Genomic DNA, 23,043 nt, shown 5'->3' with positions numbered 1-23,043 from the left:
AAAAAAAACTTAACGTGCCTACATTTTATTTTACGTTCTTATGACACAAAACATGTGGATGAAAATTGAAAATCTGCAATTGTTTTTATTTAAGTAGATACTTAATAAAAAGATTTAGTTCGCATAATATTCATGCTGCTTGTTGGTCCCTTATGAATTAAATAATAATAAATACCTAACTTTACTAGTACCTTGGTAATTGATACCAACCCTAGCTAAGCAAAAGCGGGGTTAATGGACCGGCCCAGTATGAATATTATGCGAACTAAATCTTTTATATTATGGACGGGTGGCGCGAATGGACAACCCGAACATAGGTAGGGCCATTGGCGCGCTTTCAAAGATTTATTTAACACATTACTTTTTAAAGTAAATTTGAAAAAGACTTACTAAAATACCCAGTAAAAATAAAATAAATTAGAAAGCAAAACCCAGAAAAAAAAGTCTTTTGGTTTCTCAAAATTTATTTAGTAAATAAATTAAAAATAACACTTTTTAATATTTAAGTAGCATGGAGAATGCTACACCGACAAAAGCGTGGTTCTTAAATTAGTGATGTGAATATTGAAAAAGGAACTTAACCGTTAACGTGCTATCCTATGGGTGCTAACAACAACAACAGTTTTCCGTATTATTTTTAACGCAAAACGATTGTTTTCTTGCACACGTACAAAAAGAAAACTATTACGAAAACTAGTACCAGCCCAAAGCAATAAACCTGGTAATTTGCTTAATTTCAGTCGATTTGTAAGCCCCAAGTAATGGGTACAAAAACAAAGATAAATATTACCCGAACGTGTTATATGCCTGCCATTATGCCAATATGTTACTCGGTAGAAAGCGTAATTAACAATACATTACGTATTCAGATTTCAGAATTCCAATTAAATAATATTTATTTGTAAAAAGAAACAAAAAGCCTATTCATTGTTGAATCCGACAGTTATTAATTAAAGTGAATAGACATTTTATAAAGAACTGGCCGTTGTGCTTCAAAGTTAATTTCGAATTGTCATGCGAAAAGAAAAAATATTTGATTTTTTCTTTTTAAAAATGATTTCACAATGTAGGCCACGTTTCATTCCTTCTGATTAAATTACTTTTGATTGCGCCCGAATTACATTTCTAACCGTTTAGATTTTGCCACTAAGTGAAATTTCAGAGTTAACTTTGTATTAATACAAGCTTTTCGAGTGCGACATCGTGAAAAAATCGCAGATATTCCTGTAGTCGCGTGTACCAAGGACCTTATGTTATCTCGCGTCGCGCTTCATAGTGTGCCGGGACTGCAGAGATGTTTGTTTACATTGACATTTTGACAATTACTTTGACAGTCACGATCGTTGACGATCGCACATGAAAGCTCGTTTCGTACCGCGCTGACATTAACGATTGTGAGTACCGTATATTATGAAAGTAGGTTATGTAGAAAAGAATCGATCGACCTAATATCGACTGGCTATGCTAATGAACGTTACAACACTAGCTTATGTGCTTTGACTGGTCCAATTTTTATCACGCATTGAGACTATTGTAAAATGTAATATAGTCACTTATTGTACTGAACTGGTCGTTCTGTTTAATAGTACATGACATGACGGAAAATGCACTTGATATTAACTTAGAATCATGAGCGGAATCATCCTCCTCAGTATTCGTTACGATGTCACTAACATCCTGTATACAATGTCACAGTCACTGTGTGTGCTGTGTTTTCTTTGATTATGTCATCGAATCGTATCGTAGGTACCGTATGGAGCCGTGTACCGTGAATGTAGACGTAAATTGGGTCGTGTACTAGTACGGTCACGAGCATTAATATGTATACATTTTGGTACCATGTCACATTAACTTTTTTGACAAATTGAACTATCTCACTAAATGTCAAATATGTAAGTGCGACAGAGTCCTAAAGTGGGTACATAATATTGCTCATGGCTGTACCTATGTACTATGTTTGCGTGTCTGTATGTATAAAACCAGTGCACCTCAGTCTCAGTGGATCTCATTAGATTCTGTAGCCACAGTCCGCGCGCCGTGTCTTTATATTCACAGGCGCCTCGCAATTATATAAATACGAACCAGGTACTTGTACGGGTCAAGTTAAAGAATTGTAGAGTTAGACATTCTGTTTTTGACGTGACTTGCCTACTCGTATTGTAATGATTATCACGTGCTCAGCGGTGAAGGAAAACATCGTGAGGAAACCCACATTCCCGAGAAATGCTCTCTGTCTGAAAGTCTGGAATAAGACTCAACCTGTATTGGGATGGTTTTCCCGCCGCGGGTTGGAAGGACAGACAGGCAATCGCTTCTGTAAAAAAACCGGACCTGTCAAATGTTCAGGTTAGGTAAGCGGACCCTGTGAAAAACGGGATGCTAGGGAGATGATGATGTGACTTACCGATTCCCGGTAGGGACATAACAAAATATTTTGTGATCCCTAGTTTGGTTAGGACATTACAGGCTGATCACCTGATTATCCGAAAGTAAGATGATCCGTGCTTCGGAAGGCACCGGTCGGTCCCGGTTTCTACTTACTGATGTAAGTAAGTAGTCGTTACATGAGCCATGTCAGCGGCCTTTGGCGGCTCGATAGTAACCCTGATACCAGGGTGGATGGGTTGGTAATCAACCTCACAACCCACATGATAGAAGAAGACCCCAATGGAAAATAGGCGTGTAAAAATCTGCGAATATGATGAAATATTAGTACAATTAAGTAGACGTTCTGAGATTTTTTCGTTACTCACCAACACCACAGGGTATTTTAAAAATGTAGCAAACACGACACTTATTTGGTCGTACATATTACAACCTGACGCCATTCGCTTGATGGATGGCCGCTCCTGGCAACATGATGCATCGACAGCCATTTGTTTCAGCCGTTTTTATGATCGATCAGTTTTCGGATATTTAAAAAGTTTGTACAAAATCAATGACGTAATTGAATTTGACATTTCTAAAATAAATTCAAAATTCATAAATATTTATTTTTCAAAATTAGCTTACAAAGTTCGCGCTTTTTGAACGTCAAAAAATAAAATTACATAATATATTATGTAACTAGCTGTAAAACTACTACCACATCGGAATCTGTAACGCTGAGGGAAAGACGTGGCCAGAAAACCTCCCAGCACAGGGCCCTAGTCCTATTGTTTCATGTTTTCCTTTCTTTTTTTAAATCCAGTTTGTATTACATAATTTATAAACTTAAATACAATGGTATTTTAATGGTAAACCCCCCTTCTTCTTCTTGTCGTATCGATGGCATTAGATTTCTTCAGCCCAGTATTCCGCCACTCGAACAGCATCCTCGGTGGCACTCATCAGCCCCTCTCGCGGGGCAAGTTATCAGATGAGCCATAGTATAACCCCCCTTATATGATTGAAACAATCGCTCAAGATCGCTACGACTAGATGAAGACATACAATAATAAAAACTTTAATAAATTTATTTAACTTTAATAAAAAATTTTTTTTTCATATCTTACTATCGTTAATTTGCTTCTGAGCCCTGGTAGCCCACTTGTAAGAACGCTTGACTATCACTGCAAGGTCGCAGGTTCGATCCACAGACCTAAACCAATGATATTCGAATTTGTTTTCAAAATCATGTATGAATCATAAATTGTCTTACACGTTCAGACGTGAAGGAAAACATTTTTATGAAACTCTCAATAATTTTTTATCAAAGTATGTTCAGCGCTTTTTGCGTGAAAGAGCAGCAAACATACATCCATCCTCCCTTGGTTCCGGCTACTATTTACTCAAGTAAGTATGTAGTTGTTACGTGAGTCATGTCAGGGTAATATGCCAATAATAACCCTAACACCAAGGTTGATGATGCTCGTGAGGAAACCCACATTCCCGAGAAATACATTTTCGGAGGTACCTATGTGGCCTAACCTGTATTGGGCTCGTTTTCCCTTCGCGGATTGGATGGTCAGACAGGTCGCTTCTGTATAAAACCGGACCTGTCAAATCTTCACGTTAGGTAAGCAGACTCTGTGAACAAGGTTGATGATGTTAAAACTTCCCCTGTTTTGCTCTAAGAAAAATCTACTCTGCCCTAACTTAACCCACAGCCAAATTAAGCGGTCCCCAGCGGAATCCAATTTGTCCAGTCGCGAACCAGTCAACTCTGTGCTCCGGAGAGCACATTAAGCAATCAGTCTCAGCGCCAAGTAATTGTTAAACCAGGCTTGAATTTATATTTATGTACGTACTTGTTGGTCTATAAGTGAGCATTTATATATTTTAGGGTTGTCTGCGATTAGTGTCAATTTGCACCTATTCATCATCTCCCTAGTGTTATCCCATTTTAACAGGTTCTGCTTACCTAACCTGAAGATTTGACAGGTCCGGTTTTTTACAGAAGCGCCGGTCTGACCTTCCAACCCGCGAAGGGAAAACCAGCCCAATACAGATTAGGTCACATACCTCTGAAACGTACTTCTCGGGTATATGGGTACCCTCAAGATGTTTTCCTTCACCGCTGAGCAATCAATTTCCATTTGAACCAACTAATTTGTATAATTGTGTAAGCAGATGCGGAAGCGGAAAGGCCTAACTCACAGAGAATAAATACCATATTGCAGAAGTCCCGCCAGCAACACACACATTCAACAGCCTTCATGGTCTAGTGGTTAGAGCGTTGGATTCACGTTCTGGAGATTCGGGCTCGACGTCAAAACACGAAATTTTTATGAAAAACGAACCTGAGACGTCTCATAAAAAAACGTGACCGAATGTCGCACTTATTATTACACTTTTCTTAATTAAAATTCATAAATAAATTTAACAGAAGAAAAGAAAATGTTTTTGTCACCTTTAGATCTGTCTTTATTTAGTAATCAGAATTTCATAACTAATCTTTGACAATCCACGCGCGTGCAGTTGCCTGCTGAGTTATATACCTATTAGATTCACTTCTTGGGCCAAATAAAAAAAATAAAGAGCTCTTAAAATAATATACATCGTTATATATTTCGGGAATTACCCACGTAAACTATGTAAATCTTAAATATTTCCAAGTATATGGTTGTTTAAAAAGGCCACATTGAAACAATTTATCTAAAAAGCAAATAAAGTTAAGTGCGACAACATAATGTCAAATATCAATATTGCGTTTTTAGATGAATTGCTTTAATGTGACCTTTTTAACCTCCTTAAGTATAACTTTTACGGACTGAAAACTGACTCAATTCAGACTGAACAGATTAAATAAATGTTGAACGTAATTTTATCTTTTCATAAAATATCTTTTGAATCACTATTTACTCGCTGGTTGGTATTCATAAGATTTCTAGAATTCATTGATAAAATGTCTTATTCAACTGTAGATTTCATTGAATGGTTCTTAGCGTAGGAATATGTGGGTCTGAAGACATTACGGGGACAATTTTATTAGCAAATTCTCATCATCAATTAAGAGCCACGCTCTTTTCGGTGTAGCATTCTCCATTTTTAGTTTAGGGAAAAATAGGACAGTGGTTTCCCTCTTGCCATCCGCCCCGCAGTACTCTGTCTGACGCGAGTGGGATGACCCCAGAGTAGTCTATTTCAAGGCCGTATTAGGACTCCTGTCCTCCGCCTATGAATAGTACTGACAGTTACTGCTGCCCTCTGTCAGGTTCCAGGTTACAGTGTACCTGTGACACGCCCCTTCCGTCCTGCATTGCCGTACCGATGGCTCCCATCTCCGCCTCTGCAACCGTTGAGCTCTTTACCCGTATCGCTGGGCAGGGGTTCTATGTTATACCACGTAGGTCTGGGTCCCTATCCGAACTCAGCCACCATCTCACTCCGGCCTACTGAAGTAAGAGGCTCCCACCCTCGCGGCAAGGACGCGCGGAACAGGAATTGCCCCAGTGCAGGGCAGAGAAGGTGACTCTGTCTCCCCTGGGGCCGGGTTAGTGGTCTTGTATGCAACCAAAATCGAAGGCAAAAATTCAAAATTCTTGATTAAGGAAATTAATTTCATCTTTTTTGATATTAACTCAGTTTCATGAGCCAAAATTTGTTATGATGTCCGTAACACCCTGTATAGGTAAGTCATTACTACACTACGTACGGTCACGAGTATATGTATACACTCTGAAACCATGTCACATTAACTTTTTTTACCAATTAAACTGTAAGTCTCATTAAATGTCAAATATGATAGTGCGACAGGGTTCTAAAGTGGGTACATGATATTGCTCATGACTGTACGAGATATCACCACTAAATGGTTGCTAGCAAATCAGCACAACGACTCATATCACTGAACGTCTTGAGAATTACAACTTTGTTTTCATTCTTTCTACATCCATAAACTTGTCCAATCACATCGTATCTTATCTATACTAATATTATAAATGGGAATGTATGCGACTGTTTCTTTGGCCGTCTTTCACGGCAAAACGGAGCGACGAATTGACTAGATTTTTTAAGTGGAGATAGGTTGAAGGTATGAAAGGTGACATTAACTCAGTTTTTTGTGAACATCGTGTATTATACTAAGAACAGGGGAATGAAAGGAAACAGATCTTTGCTCAGTAGAGGCACGCCGACGACTATACTAAATAAAAATTTAAGTTTAAAATTTAAAACCTGACTACGGGAAAAGTATGAAACAAGAATACGTTTTAAAGTCTCTCAATAGCAACATAACATATTATCACACCTGTATTATGTAAGAGGTAGGCGGTCTTTATATTAATACACAGAGTGTTAGTGACATCTTAACGAAAACTTTGAGGGATGATTCAGACTATGATTCTGAATTGACATCAAGTGGAATTTTCCGTTGCAAAAGTATGGGACTGAAAATAATAAAAAAAAAAATACTAAAATTTTCGTGAATTTTCCGACAGGAAATTCCACTTGATATCAACTCAGAATCATGGTCTGAATCATCCCTCAAAGCCGTATACCGATTCCTCGCCAGCCACGTTTAAGTCCCGTGTATTGAGTGTGGCGGCGGCTCAATTGCCACGTGATATCAATTATTTATCATCCCAACATGAATTCAAAGTCACAAAATCATATTCGACGGTTTACAGCCCGAGCCGGGATTCAAACCCGTGATATTCACACGTTCTAAGAACAGGGCTATCAGGATTCACCCTCTATAGCAAGCACAATTGAATACATTTTATTTTCTAAAGAAAGTATTTGCCAATACTGAAACTACGGGCTGTTACTTCTAATAGCTACACATTTTGTGTAAACTACCGACGTGCTATCTGCAGGCAAAGAACAAAAAATGCATAGATGCGCAAAAAAATATCTCGCTTAAACAGCTAAAAAAGTCACGTTTTCTACCTAAATCCGCCTTTTGTTTGGAGACTGAAAACTTTAGCAGCCCAGAGGTGAAAATAAATGTACATAGCTAAGGAGAACTAAGTAAAAACTATAAATGTTGCTTGATATAAGTTTCTCGTTTCCACAAACGAAAGTTCGGAACTGGGAGATATTTTTATTTCGGTTATAACTTGCGGCGAAGACTAAGAGGAAAAGAGTACGAGCATAGAATAAATATTAATACGTATAGAACGGTGGTTGTGACATTTAAAAGGACTTACGATCGGCATTAGAAGCGCAACGCGCCTGCGCGCCTTTACAAGGTTACAGTAACAGGTTTGCGCGCCGCTACGATGACACTGCAACGATCTCGGCGGAACAGCTGACAACGCCTTTTTTCTATTATTCTCTTAGAACCAATCATTACCAGTTTTTACAGTCCGCTGATCATTTTATTTCAACACCAGATTAGATAACCCTTTTAAGTGATAGGGCTCTAGTCTCCAATACAAACGGTAACGGGAATCGCTGATGTGGGACGAAAAGCCACCAGACTCAAATGAGATTGGGCCGGATATGCTTGTCGCATGCACCCTGAGCAGCGGGCACGGATCATTATGCATTGGGTGCCTCATGACGGGTACAGGCGTCGTGGTAGACCTCGAAAGAGATGGCGTGACGACTTGGACGCTTGCCGGAGGGACTGGCCGGAGTACGCACAGGACCTCAAAAAATGGAAGGAGGAAGGGGAGGCCTTTGCCCAGCAGTGGGATCTTGTAAGCTAGATTAGATAGAACGGTAACTGTCCGCCCCGAACCAATTCGTTTTTGGTGTCGCGAGCTGGTTGGCCGCCTCTATGGCTAGAGTAATCGGGTGGTCCATTAAACCATACCCATACACATGTATTGGAAATTGTTATAACTTTCTACCTACTTCCTTTCAACTATCGCATCTGTATCTATTTTCTAATACCGCTCGCTCCCCTAAGCACTGCATCTACGAAGCGAAGAAATATACCATGGTAGTTGCGGTTTCCTTATAGTTTTATTGGCGCCTTGGGAGCCGAGTTTCTCGTATAAAAATAAGGTCCTTGTATGGGTAAAGTTTGGCTACAATGTCAGTAGATGCTCCAAGTAAATGTCCCCTGTTTCTTGTGGCTTTTAAGTAAACTTATTTCGCTGGCCTCGGGTTGGATGTATTCGACCGTTTCGCCAAGTACTCGCTCGTTTGAGAAAATAAAACAACACGTTCCTGTACGATGTATTGATGCTCTGAATTGTGCTCGCTTGAATTGTGTTCGCTTGAATTGTACTCGCTTGAATTGTGTTCGCATGAATTCTATTCGTAATATGGATGTCTTTCAAAAAGGCCAGGTTAACACCTCACTGTGTAACATAAAATTAGATATCAACCTCTCAAGTAAAATGTTATTTTTCGATACATACATTGGAATTTATGTATTATAAACACTATTGCAAGAATAAAATTGCCCCACATATGGGACATGCACGTATGTGGTTCAAACGAAACGTAGAAGAAACGAAAGTGGTGGGTCAGGATCGTAAGAGGTAAATGAAATTCCGTGCAACTATGCATATTACGAAAACATTAAACGAACGAAACTTCTCATTTTTCACGAGACAAAAACCGTCGCAGAAGCGGTTCATTAAAAGTCGCTCTTCATTCGTGTACAAAAAAGTGAGGCGACAGTGTGTGTGCGCATAGTGCGATACGTACAGTGCAACATATTGCGCACCAGTTGGACCCTGTGTTGATACTCATTGCGACACACGATCGGGAACGATCTACAACTACTCCTTTCGTTTTCGTGTTATGAAAAGATGCAACATTGAGCCTTCTCAATGGGAGGGTTTGGCAGCACAGCGCCCAGAATGGCGCAGGCTGGTGATGAGGCGAGTACACGAGTTCGAGCAACAGCGCACGGCAGACTTCGACGCTAAACGTGATGAGTTGAAGGCCCGTCCCCCTGCCGCTTTTAATTATAATTACCAAAACGGTGTGCTCACGTGCCTTCACTGTCCGCGCACAGTGAGTTCACTGTAAAGATAGGCTATCTTCGGGCGCATCAGCGTCGTGCCTACTAGGAGTCGAAGTGATCGCCGTGGCCGAAATCGGTCGGAGAGATCAGTCATCAGTCACTTGTTTTAGAGTTATTATACTGTAGACGACTTTTTAAATGATAAGTTTTAATTTTAGTACACACTTCCTCTCTTCCCTTCAACGTTGCTGTGCACTACAGGGTCCATGTTATAGTTCCTATGCCTATGTGACACCCCATTGTACTACATGGAATGCAATAAATAATTGAGAATTGAGAATTTATAGCACCTCCGGGTCGTGAACCCAACGCTTGGTTCAAACCCTGGACTTGCACCTAAGAATTATTAATTTATCCTTAACGGCCTTCGTGGTCCAGTGGTTGAGCGTTGGACTCACGATCCGCAGACCGCGGGTTGGCATCCCTGCGGGGACATATCACAATAATCACTTTGTGATCCCTAGTTTGGTTAGGACATTACAGGCTGATCACCTGATTGTCCAAAAGATGATCCGTGCTTCGGAAGGCACGTTAAGCCGTTGGTCCCGGTTACTACTTACTGATGTAAGTATGTAGTCGTTACATGAGCCACGTCAGGGGCCTTTGGCGGTTTAGTAATAACCCTGACACCAGGGTTGATGGGGTTGGTTATCCACCTCACAACCCACACAATAGAAGAAGATTAATTATAATACCAGTCGTTGTCAACCTTTGACAACTCTCTGTCTCGGGCACAAAATACCAACAAAAACTCTCCCGTTTTTTGCCCGGCGTCGAGTAGTTTGGGCCCAGGGATTGTGGGCACAAGTTGTGTCCCCGGGGCAATGCCATACGTTATACACAGCTAACTCGATAGTAGAATGCTCTTATAACGAGACTTATGATTTGTAGTGCGCGACATTGTGATGTCTTATGATCTGTCTTTTCGAATTTCGTATTCGAATCGTGCAAAACACCTATCGCGATCAAAGTGGGCAGGGGGGTTAAAATGGCCCTACGAAGCAATTCATCTAAAAAAGCAATATTGCTATCTGTTCAAACCGAACATGTATCCAAAGCTGTAAACTGTGATTACCTTTAGCAAGTCTTTGTCGAATCCAGAAAGGAATTATTGTGTTACACGGAGATAACTGTTGGTAGTTCAAGAATCCGTAAGGACAGGTAGCACGTTGTATTGAACAGCTGCAGGAATTCGATTTTCGAATTACGAGTACCAGTTTTAGTTTGATATTATTATATACCTGTGCCTAACTATTTTTATGTACCTGTTTCTGGATTCAAACCAGCTACCTCAAAGTCAGAGGCAAGCGTTCTACCAACAAGGCAACCACAGCTCTACGACAGTATTCTATAATGGTCGTTACTTTTTCCCGGAATGGCGTAAAGCTTATACGTAGTGTTGGGTTCTTACCCGGAAAATTCCCGCGTTTTGGGAATTTTCCCAATTCTGAAGGAAAAAACCCGAAAAATTCCCATTTCAAGGGAAAATATTTTTTATCGCATATATTTGTATTAAAAGTAAGGATTTCCAACAAAGACCATTTAAATATAAGGTATGCCTACTTATGCCCAATTTATCTTCTGTCGTAGTGTCGTATGAACTCTTAAAAAACTTAAAGGAGATCATCGGATTTCGGCCTAGAAGTCAAAGTGCCGGCCAAAAAATAATTTTGCTATATTCCGTTAGATCTTATCCATATGAGCATTTATTACTATGGCACCAAAGCTGTAGGGTCAATGTCTTCGGTTTTATTCGATTTTAAAAAACTGTATTTTTCATACATTTTTGGTGAAAATGTAAAGTGCGGGCCAAGTAACAATAATGGTATATATCCTTAGAACTTATCCGTCTGAGCATTTATTACTATGGCACCAAAGCTGTAGGGTCAATATTTTCGGTTTTATTCGAATTAAAAAAACTGAATTTTCATACATTTTTGGTGAAAATGTGAAATGCCGGCCATGAAACAATATTTGTATATCCCGTTAGAACTTATCCATTTGACCATTTATTATTAGGGCACCAAACGTCTATGACCATTATTTTGACTTTTGTTGGACTTTACGTTATAGTTTCTGTGTGAAAAGTGCCGGTCAGCAAAAAACACATGTCAAAGCTATCGAGAAGATACCTGTAAACATTATTTATTCACTATGACAAAAATGTGTATGACCATTAATTAGTTTGGCTTTTGTTGGATTTAAAAAAAACTTGATTTTTGATTCATTTTGTATAAAAATAAAATATAACAGGCGCGTTATTTAAAGGATCGTCAGAATGTTTATTACTATGGCATTAAACGACTATGACCAATATTTTGAACTTAATTCGCTTTTCCAAAAGTCAAAAAAAAGTTTTATCTACGGATAATGGAACTATCTTGCTAAAGGCGTAATATGGTGGTCGTCTTTTGAAAAATAGGTTTGCGTTTGACCACTACCTTACCTGATGGTGATACACGCTTAAGAAACTACTTTTTTTAAAGAAAAGTGTATACAAGGAATAAACAGTGGGGTGATAGAGGTACCTACTATGTTATCGGCCGAGTAGCACCAGGACATTGTGATAGGCATACTTGCAAAGTACAACTACCCGACTCCTGTTTTCCCTAACAGATACTACAGACGTCATGCCAATATACGAGTTTCGTCACTAGATGGCAAGCTTATCTTTGGAGGATGGTAACCATTTACAGTCAAGGTGAATCAATACCATAATTCAACCTAAACTTAGGCTGTAACGTTGAGTCGAATGCAAAAACTATAGCCAACGTCATATCTCAAATCAGATAGTATTAATATAGAAGTTCACCTAACAACACACAAAACAAAAACACAAAGTATTTATCTGACTAATAACTAGTCATTGGGAAAGATCTGCTTGTTGTCATTGTTAAAATGTATAAAAAAAGTTTTTTTTTAAAAGTCCAATAAAAGCCAAAGTCGACATTTGGTAGTATAGTAAAAATACGTCGTTCAAGTCGTTTACCAAAAGATTTGACTTATTTTGTTTCGCTGGCTGACATTTTCCCATTTGAACCAAAACGGAAAGAGAGACGAATAAAAAGTCAAGAAAACGGTCAAAAATGTTTTGCGCCAGATTATTAAATGTTCTAAAGGTCCTTTGTAATCCGCCGTACCGCATTTTTTACCCAAAGCACTTTATTTTCATACAAAATAAATAAGAAATCAAGATTTTTAAAATACACTAAAAGCCAAACTAATGGTCATACAAGTTTTTGTCCGGCCAAGTAGTTAATGCCATCTGCGGCAAATCTAAAAAAAGGTCATACAAGTTTGGCGCTATAGAAAAAAATGTTAACAGACATCTACTCGATACTCTCAACATGATATTTTTGCTGGTCGGCATTTTTCATATTTAAACTAAAACGTAAATTCCAATAAAAGTCAAAATAATGGTCATAGATGTTTGGTGTTATTAAAAAATATTGAAAAGCAACTATTAGACAGATTCGACGTATTTTTTTCGATGGCCGGCATTTTAACATATTAACCAAAACTGAAAGTCCAAATATTGGTCATAGAAGATTTTTAAAATACAATTAAAGCCAAACTAATGGTCATACACGTCTGGTATCATAGTAAAAAATGTTCAAAACAATCTACTCGAAAGGTTTGACACATTTTTTTCTCTGACCGGCACTTTCAAATTTGGGCCGGCCAAAGTATGGAAAGCCGATGATCTCCTTTGTAATATATTTTGAATGGAATGTTCGATTTTAATAATTCCATGCAAAGATATCTACATATTATAGGATATATAGGATGCTTTTGGCACGAGAGAATGTCATCATCGAGGAGCAACATGGTTTTGTGCAAGAAATTGGGAGGCACGAATACCTATAGATATTATTTACTTGAACTATGAAAAAGCTTTTGATCGAGTTCCTGTCACACCATTGATTGCTAAATTAGAGCCCTTTGGAATCAGAGGCAATGTCGTGAAGTGGATTGAAGACTTCCTGTCAAATCGCACATTCTCTGTGCGCATCGGAGAATCATACTCTGTTCCCAGAAAAGTCCTCAGCGGTGTGCCGCAGGGATCGGTGTTAGGACCTATTTTATTCAGTATCTACCTTACAGATCTTAAACATGGTATAATGTCTGATATATCACTCTTTGCACATGACACGAAAATAACAGGGAATCCACTTATTAGCCATAATATAATCCAAGATGATCTTGATAGAGTAATTGCTTGGACCCGAGATTGGCTAATCACATTAAACGTAGACAAATGCACTGTGTTGCATGTTGGCAGTAACCACCCCACGTTGAGTTACACCATTGACTCAAAACCTCTCGAGTGTGTTAAAAAACAAAAGGACCTTGGCATAACGATAACACATAATCTAAAGTGGGACGAACACATTATTGGAATCATTAAGAAGGATAACTCCCTCTTATACATAATTAGAAAAGCTTTTTATCATATAGATACGGAATTGTTTCTTAGGCTTTACAAAACTTACTTACGTCAAACCGCTGTTAGAACATGGGTTTCAAATATGGAGACTTTACTATCGGAAAGACATTGCACTACTAGATAGAGTCCAAAGAAGAGCAACAAAGATGGTGACAGTACTGGCTGGCCGGAGTGGACCTTAGCGGGGGCCGCAGGACTCTCACCTCTGGCTTGACTTCATTGGCCAGCCAGAGTGGGGCGTTAGAGCTATACGCTCGCAGGGTGGAAGTGAAAGATGCATAAGTCGCGAGTTGGTAAGGCGGGTAAACCGCCTCGCAGAAAGCGGTGTACACCTCTTGACACCCTGAGATGCTCACAACCATGTTGCTGCCTTGCCGTCCAGTCGCGTCGGCTAGATAGGTGGCCCAACCAGTGAGTGACGAGTCACCGCCTGCCCAATGTATCTCTGTTATTAACATTGGTCGAGCAGGCGCCATAGTCCCCCATAGCCCCAGTATATAGGTTCACTAATCCCCAACCCAACAGCCCAGTTCCTTTTGTTCCCATAATCTACAATAGTCCTATACGAACCAGGGATTGTCTTTGGGTGCACTCCCATAGTGCATACAGGGATAATCGCCGGTTGGTGTCACAACACATTTAGAGTAAATTGTCTTAAGGGGCCTCTACGTGTTGGCTTCGGCCCCACGCACGCCTTCCAAAAGTCCTTCATGACAGACCCGACCCGAGACATGGAAACGACATACAAATAATAATAAGATTAAAAATAATTAAATAAAAAATATTTTCCCATGATTCGGGAATTTTTCGGGTGTTTATTTTATTTTCCCATATTTTCCCGATATTTTTTCTTTCCCACCCAATTTTTTCTTTCCCTGCCCATCACTACTTATACGGTATGTGAGATTTAAAAAAATCAATAAACTGTGCCGGAGCTCACTGCATATTTTATTTCCCTCATCTTTTTGTAAAATAAGGGGAAAACGACCACATGCATCGCACGATGGCAAGCAGTTACCTTCGCCAATTGACGCCTGCAACACCGCCGTATCTCGATTGTTCATTAAATATCAACCTCACGACTCACGATCCGGTGGTCCCGGGTTCGATTCCCGGTGGGGACATATCACAAAAATCACTTTGTACTCCCTAGTTTGGTTAGGACATTACAGGCTGATCACCTGATTGTCCGAAAGTAAGATGTTGAGTGCAGTTTAAGCCCAAGTTACTACTTACTGATGTAAGTAATCGTTACATGAGCCATGTCAGGGGCTTGGTGACTCAATAGTAACCCTGACACCAGGGATGATCTCACACTTGGATGCTGGTGGGGGGCCGAGAGTTGCCATTCTATACGTTGACCAAAATAAATAGGTAGTAAGCATCCGTTGACTAATGTCATTTACTTTACTATAAATGCTCAAAGCTTCAAAGTTTAAAGAGCACGAACCACGAAATAATACACGATTGTAACGGTATAACATACGGTCATTGTCCGTTGCATTTTATTTGTATGTATTTTTTTATTATATACAGAGTGTTAGTGACACCGTAACGAATACTGAGCGGGTTGGTTCAGACCATGATTCTGAGATGATATCAAGAGGAATTTTCCGTCGCAAAATTATGAAATAGAAAATAATTTAAAAATAATTTTCCGCCAGGAAATTCCTCTTGATATCAACTCAGAATCATGGTCTGAACCATCCCGCTCAGTTTTCGTTACGGTGTCACTAACACCCATACCTACTTGTATGGCTACCTGTATGTACTTGTATGGGGTGTAAGTGACATCGTAACGAATACTGAGAGGGATGATTCAGCTGATTACTTTGAGTTAATATCGAGTGGAATTTTGCATCGCAAAAGTATAGAAATGAAAATAATTTAAAAAACTAAAAAAAAATCATGAATTTTGCGACTGAAAATTCCACTTGATATTAACTCAGAATCATGGTCTGAATCATCCCCCTCGGTATTTGGTACGATGTCAAAAACATTCTGTATACCGATGGTGTGTCTTAGATAAATAAATAAATAATTTAAGGCTTATAGAAATATTTCTTCCCGCCATTCCAGCGGTGTCGTGACACCAGCAACTTAGCCAATGTCGTGACGCCACGCCATGACAGCATCGCCTGAAATTATTACAACACATTACATGAGTTATAAGTTGGTACTGTTTGAGTTATTCTGTTTCTAGTTTTAAATGGGGTGGCGGATGGAAGTTTCTAAGTGACAAATAGCGATAGTGCTGGTTTCTTGAGAACTTTGGTACTTACTGAGAATTTGTACAGTCAGTCACATAAATACACCCGGATAATCCATAAAAAATCTCTTTTTTACCGTACCGCCTAATTGTGAGAAAGACACAGTCCGCGCTTTCCTTCCTACTCCTTAGCGCCTTATGAGTATTGAAGATTAAAATAAGACGCAACATGAATATACATGACAACCGCGTGGCGCGAATTATATCGAGGACTTAATCGATACGAAATAATGCGGGGCGGACAGTCAGAGTTCTATACTTATTATTTCTTTGCATAAGCAACAATTTGGCCTAAGTGGCCGAAACGAGCATGTAAATACTTATTGAGGCGTAGTGGAAATTAAGAAAAAAGCCGTCGATCTCATTCATTTCCCAATTATTTATTGCATTCCATGTAGTACAGTCATGAGAAATATCATGTACCCACTTGAGAACCCTGTCGCACTATCATAAGTGACATTTAATAAGACTGACGGTTTAATTTGTCAAAAAAGGTTAATGTGAGGTTTGTTTAAAAAAAAAAAAAGGTGACCGTACAATGGGTATAGGAACTATAACATAGGCCCTGTAGGGCACAGCAACGTTGAAGGGAAGAGAGGAAGTGTTTTGTGTTCATTCTGTTCTATCTAACAGTAAGCAGAAGAAGACGGCGTCCGATTTGTGATTCTAAAATGACATAATGAATTAAATACATGTTACCTTTGTCCACAGATTCAAAACGGGACCATTGCAATAAGACGGTGGAAATATATGAGGACGTGTCCTCTCCTCCTGTCACTCCAGAGAACTTCGGGAGACCGCTCACATGTACATATAGGTAAGTGTCGTCTAAGGCATAGAATAAGGAATAAGACTACGTATAGAACAACAACATCACAACAACATCACAACATCAACACAACAACAACACAACAACAACAACACAACAACACAACAACAACACAACAACACACAACGGCAACTCTCCGCTCTCTGCATGAAGTGTCTGGGGTATGCCTAAGGTGAACACGCACATAGACCGTAGAAACCGCATGCGCTGACCCATCACATTGGCAGGCAAAATGCGGGTCGTGCGGCGCATATAGGTCCGCGACGTTGCATGCGATACAAACAAATATTTATAAAATGCTTTTTTTCTTTTTTTGTTTTATTGACGTGACTTATTGTAGACTTATTGTAGAAGGCTCTCACCCGATACAAAGTTTAAGACAACAGGCCTGAGGGTGCATTTGGGCGCGAACCTCGGCTCAATATTTGAAAGAATTAATCGACCCCAGTGGGCCGATAGCGATAAGCGTTGATTGAGGGAAATCGTCGACCATGCCGGCGGGGTCGGTATCGGGGTTATAAAATGCGATGACTTCGGGGCGCGCGTGTGTCCTGCGACGCGTCCAAGTGCGCGTTCACCTTTTTAAAAACCTCTTTCGTTTATGAAGTCGAAGGTACCTATTTAGCACATTTCATCCGGCTGTCTAGAGATTAGATTGTTGGTCTCTCTAAAGGTATCGGTTTCGAGTCCCGGTGAGGACATATCATAAAAAAGTCACTTCGTGATGCCTATTTAGGTTAGGTTAGGTTAAGTAAGATGGTTTATGCATCGAAAGGCACTTTAAGAAACGCATTTCTCGGGAATGTGAGTTTCTTCGTGATGTTTTTCTTCACTTGCTGTATAGTCACTTTGGTCTTGTGGTTCGCTGGGTTGCGTCTCATACGTGGAGCGCCGCCGGTTCGAACTAAGGTACCGGACTTGCACCAATGAGTTATTAATTTATGTAACGTACAGTTTTCATTAACACAGTTGGCTCGACCATTACAGACGGCGATACGACTCATCACCTATCACATTGGTCAAAAGGTGGGTTCTGACTGGTGTTACGAGGCGTGTTGGCGTCAGATCTCGATATTAACGAGCGAAATGAAAGATGACCAACTCAGAATTAATGTATAATAAAGAGTAAAAGATCACAAAATTATAATAATGTAAAAAACCTAACTTACACCCCCGTTGCTAAGCGCCATATAATCAACAATACCTAGGCAACGGGGGTTGCCAGATCTGACGCCAACAAGGCGTAATATAATGTGTTACACAGCGAGCGTTCGTGCTGTCAGTACAGGGAAATATGGCGCTCGTAGCGAGCATCAACACTGATTTTAAGCATATGACTATATTCAAAAATATTTATTCTTCAAAATTGGCTTACAAATTTAGCGCTTTTTGAACGTCAAAAATTAAAATACATATTATGTAACTAGCTGTAAAACTACCACATCGGAATCTGTAACGCTGAGGGAAAGACGTGGCCAGAAAACCTCCCAGCACAGGGCCCTAGTCCTACTGCTTCATGTTTTCCTTTCTCTTTAAAAAAAAATCCAGTTTGTATTACGTAATTTATAAACTTAAATACAATGGTATTCCAATTGCAGTCGGTGGAAGGAAAATGAAAAATGACTTTATCACAGAAACAGTGTTTTATGAGCTCCCTGACAGAAGCAGGCCGTAACATCATCATCATCAAAGTGGCTGCCAAAAATACCATTTTTCTTTTGCCTTATTTATTACGAAATAAGTTTGTTTAAATTACTCAAGGTGTTGTTATCGTTTCACTGAGTGTCAAGTAGCCTATTACAACTCATGCACGCTCACCGTTTATATTTTGTTTACATTAAGTTGGTTTATAAGTTCTCATGAAGTGAAATGTAAATTTCTTTTGAGAATAAAGATTTCTTTAACCTGAACATATGACGTAACATATAATGCTCGCTGCGAATGGTACAATACGCCTCGCAACACCGGTCAGTACCCACCTTAACAGAAAGCTCGGTACGGCGTGGGTACTCAGTTCATCTTGCGATGGATGTACCTCTGACTATCCCAATTGTGATATAAACGTGAGCTTATGTTATGTTATAACTTTGTTCGCAGGTTTAGAGCGTTCCGAGGGTCGCCAAAGGATTGGATACTGCGGATACGATTCAAAAAGTTCAAAGTGGGAACCCTAATCAATGGAACTACGTGCCATAAAGGGTACATGCAGGTAAAGTTATCTCCTCATACTATTTTTTTGCGCACAAATCTTTCACTGTACCCAAGCTAGGTAGATTTTCCCAGTCCGATTTAAATAAGGAGTTGCTTTTGTCTTTTTGTCTATCTTTTGGCACTCAAAGCTGCCAACGCAGCAAAAAACTAGTGAACGTCAGGACCGTCTATGTAGTATCACAAATTTTAATAAAATATATACATAAAGATTGTACGCGTGGCCGGTATATGAGACATATCAGCTTTTGGGTACAAATCTTTATGATCTTAGCACATTTTAGCTCAAAATGCGACCACTCTTTCTGCATATATTTTATTAAGATATGTGTCTACAATGTCCTGACGTTCACTAAAACTGTAACATGGTCATACCTGTTTCATGGGGTAGGCTATGTTTAAGTTCCATGTAGTGAGCCTATTATTGCCCGTTACAAATGGCCTCCGTGGTCCAGTGGTTGAGCGTTGGGATCACGATCCGGAGGCCCCGGGTTTGAATCCCGGTGAGGACATATCACAAAACTCACTTTCTGATCCCTAGTTTGATTAAGACATTACAGGCTGATGACCTGATTGTCCGAAAGTAAGATGATCAGTGCTTCGGAAGACACGTTAAGCCGTTGGTCCCGGTTACTACTTACTGATGGAAGTAGTCGTTACATGAGCCATATCAGGGGCCTTTGGCGGCTCAATAATAACCCTGACACCAGGGTTGATGAGGTTGGAGTCCAAGGCGAAATTCGAACTTTCGCAAAGGCAAAAAACGTGAGCGGAATTGTCTGGCGGTCGAAATTTGCAACCATCCCTGACGCGACTTCAGGACGACAGACAGAAAAAACTCACTCGAAGTGAACTACACTATTTTTTCCCACGTATACAAATAGTTTGGTGCGACGAATGTGTGATACCGGGTCGCAAAAATAAACCCTATTTTTGTGTAGAAGTAAAACCGCGCAATGGCATTATCTCGGGTATTATTATTATTGCGTATGGCAGACAAGAGGAGCTCGGTGGCGCAGCGGTAAACGCGCTCGGTCTGCGATTGTTGAAGTTAAGCAACTTTCGCAAAGGCCGGTCATAGAATAGGTGACCCCAAAAGAAAAAAAAAAGTTTTCATCTCGAGCTCCTCCGTGCTTCGGAAGGCACGTTAAGCCGTTGGTTCCGGCTGCATTAGCAGTCCTTAATAACCATCAATCCGCACTGGGCCCGCTTGATGGTTTAAGGCCCGTTCTCCTTATCCATCCATAGGGAAGACCCGTGCCCCAGCAGTGGGGACGTTAATGGGCTGATAATGATGATGATAATGGCAGACAAAAATAAAATATCCTGCGTGGATCATATATCCAGCTTAAGCTCCTCTAACCAAGTCTCTGCCGCATTCGTCACACAATGCAGCATAGCCACCTGGGAACCGGTGCAGAAGGCACTCATTCACTATGTGAGATATAGTTTGATCCGGGTGACCACATTTACAGTGTGGCGACCCCTTTAAGCACCAATTATGTAGGTGATGGTTTGACTTTCCATGGTTGGTCCTACACCGGTTCAGTCGGGTCCAGATTTTTCGTTTGGAGTCAATGCCAGGGACCCTCCGCGTGGGATCCTGAATAAGTTCCGAATTTGCGCCGTAGAACATGCTCCACTCCAGCCTCCACATATCTTCCACACTGAATTGACTCTCTCACTGATTCTCGGGTATAAATGGATAAAACTTATTCTTTAATAAACAGAAACTCGACCTAAAGCGCAAAATTGCCATTTTTAATCTGGCAACTCAGTCTTTGTTCAGTCAAAAGGGTCAGCGAAACGAAACAAACAGAAAGTTCCAGCGAGGTGAATGGTGAAAATCGACAGCTAAGTAGAAATTGAGTTGCCTCACGCTTTTCCAATTCTAGTAATTAATTTTTGAAGTTTGACGGCGAAAAGAACTTGGTAACTCGTTTGCTGGAGTTTCTAGGGCTGAGTCGCTTTGACTTTTTTATTTATATTGTGTTATTTACTCGTATTATACGAGGAGCGCTGGTCTTCTCTTCTTTCGTGTGGTTTGTGAGGTGGATTACCAACCCCATCAACCCTGGTGTCAGGGTTATTACTGAGTCGCCATAGGCCTCTGACATGACTCATGTAACGACTACGTATTTACATCAGTAAGTAGTAACCAGGACCAACGGCTTAACGTGCCTTCCGAAGCACAGATCATCTTACTTTTGTACAATCAGGTGATCAGCCTGTAATGTCCTAACCAAACTAGGTATCACAAAGTGATTTTTGTGATTTGTCCCCACCGGGATTCGGACCCGGGACCTCCGAATCGTGAGCACAACGCACAACCACTGGACCACGGAGACCATTTAGAACCACGGAGGCCATTTAGGAGCGCCGGTTTGAACACTGGACTTGCACCAAATGGTGCAGATTTCACTAACACAGTTGCGTCGACCATTATAGGTGGCGATACGGCTCACCACTTATAACCTTGCCTCTATCAGAAAGCTCAGTGAGGTTGAGTACTTAGTTCATCTTGCGATGGATACCTCTGAGTACTCCAATCGGGATATGGATATGGTCTAGTGGTTAGAGCGTTAGGCTCACGATCTGGAGGTCCGGGTTCGATTCCCGATGGGGACATTGTCAAAATCACTTTGTGAGAATGTCCTTTGTTTAGTAAGAACTTTTCAGGCTAGAATCACCTGATTGTCCGAAAAAGTAAGATGATTTCGTGCTTCGGAAAGCACGTTAAGCCGCTGGTCCCGGCCATAAGCCGTAAAAAAACACCTCTACCAACCCGCATTGGAGCAGCGTGGTACCCCCTCCAGTTGATTGAGGGGAGGCCTGTGCCCAGCAGTGGGACGTATATTATAGGCTGTTTATGTTACAAGTTATTTCTTCTACTCGTAATTGAATAGTCTGATTGACATTCCAACACTATTACACACACAATTGGCTAGACACTCAAACCCAACTATCTACCTGCTAACCACATAATTAACAACAAAACCAACCGCCTAATAACAAATTTACTTCCAAATCAGTACGGCAAACCCACAACCCATTACATAGCGAGGGCCTTGACGGCTTCTGGTCTAACATTATACAATTAGATAAGTTTAATTATTTTAAGGCATGCAACCGGAAACTCTGTGTTCCTTTTTATTAAGAATCACAATAAACTCCCCTCGGGGGCGGTTTTAACCTCCGAGGGAAATTGGAAAAAAAAAAAACCCACAATCCTAAGTGCTTTGAAGTGAGAGCCAATTTAGTTGTGTAATTATAAGATCATTCGACTGCTTACAAGATTAAAACAAGTGAAAAACATCCCCGGTTTCAATTCAAAATCCAACATGAATATTTATTCAAGAGCCTAGACATTTTGGTGTACAAAACTTTCAAATGCTAGCGAATCAGCGAAGATCTAACACCACACCCGGACACATACATAACATACATTATAGATACACATAACCCGATGAAGTTAGTTTGCGGCTAGGGTGGACCAGTCTTGGTTGATTTTTGCCCAAATGTGGCGCCCGATGCGTTAGCAACTGGGCACCCTCAGGCCTGTTGTCGTAAACGTTGTATCAGGTGAAAGCCTTCAGCGCTCCCCATTTGTCTGGCCAAGTAGTTAATGCCATCTGCGGCAAATCTACAAATAACATAACATAAACAGCCTATATACGTCCCACTGCTGGGCACAGTTCTCCCGTCAATCTACCTCGTTGGCACTTACACAACCCGTAAGTGCGAACGAGACAGATAGTCCGCGCCCTTCCCTTTACTCCTTAGCGACTAAAAGGCTTACACCTATCTGTCCCACTGGCTAGATGCGTCAAGGTCACGGGTGGTTACCACTGTTGAGGTCGGCCATTGACCCGACAACCGATACTAATGTTTATCGCTGTTCGCTCACCGCTGACACTCGACTATCTGGTTGTACAGAGCCT

General features: G+C 40.4%; 1 protein-coding gene across 1 annotated transcript in view; it reads left to right on the top strand.

Moving 5' to 3' along the window:
* LOC126369290 (uncharacterized) overlaps window positions 1–23,043 on the top strand; it is a 138,450-nt gene that overhangs the window by 84,638 nt on the left and 30,769 nt on the right. The window contains exons 2-3 of the mRNA XM_050013647.1: window positions 16,777–16,882; window positions 18,992–19,103. Of these exons, the coding sequence (XP_049869604.1) occupies window positions 16,777–16,882; window positions 18,992–19,103 (218 nt within the window). The remainder of the gene's footprint in view (window positions 1–16,776; window positions 16,883–18,991; window positions 19,104–23,043) is intronic.

The sequence above is a fragment of the Pectinophora gossypiella genome, chromosome 8 (genome assembly GCF_024362695.1).
Source record: "Pectinophora gossypiella chromosome 8, ilPecGoss1.1, whole genome shotgun sequence".
NCBI lineage: Eukaryota > Metazoa > Arthropoda > Insecta > Lepidoptera > Gelechiidae > Pectinophora > Pectinophora gossypiella.
This window is presented reverse-complemented; position numbering and strand designations above follow the sequence as displayed.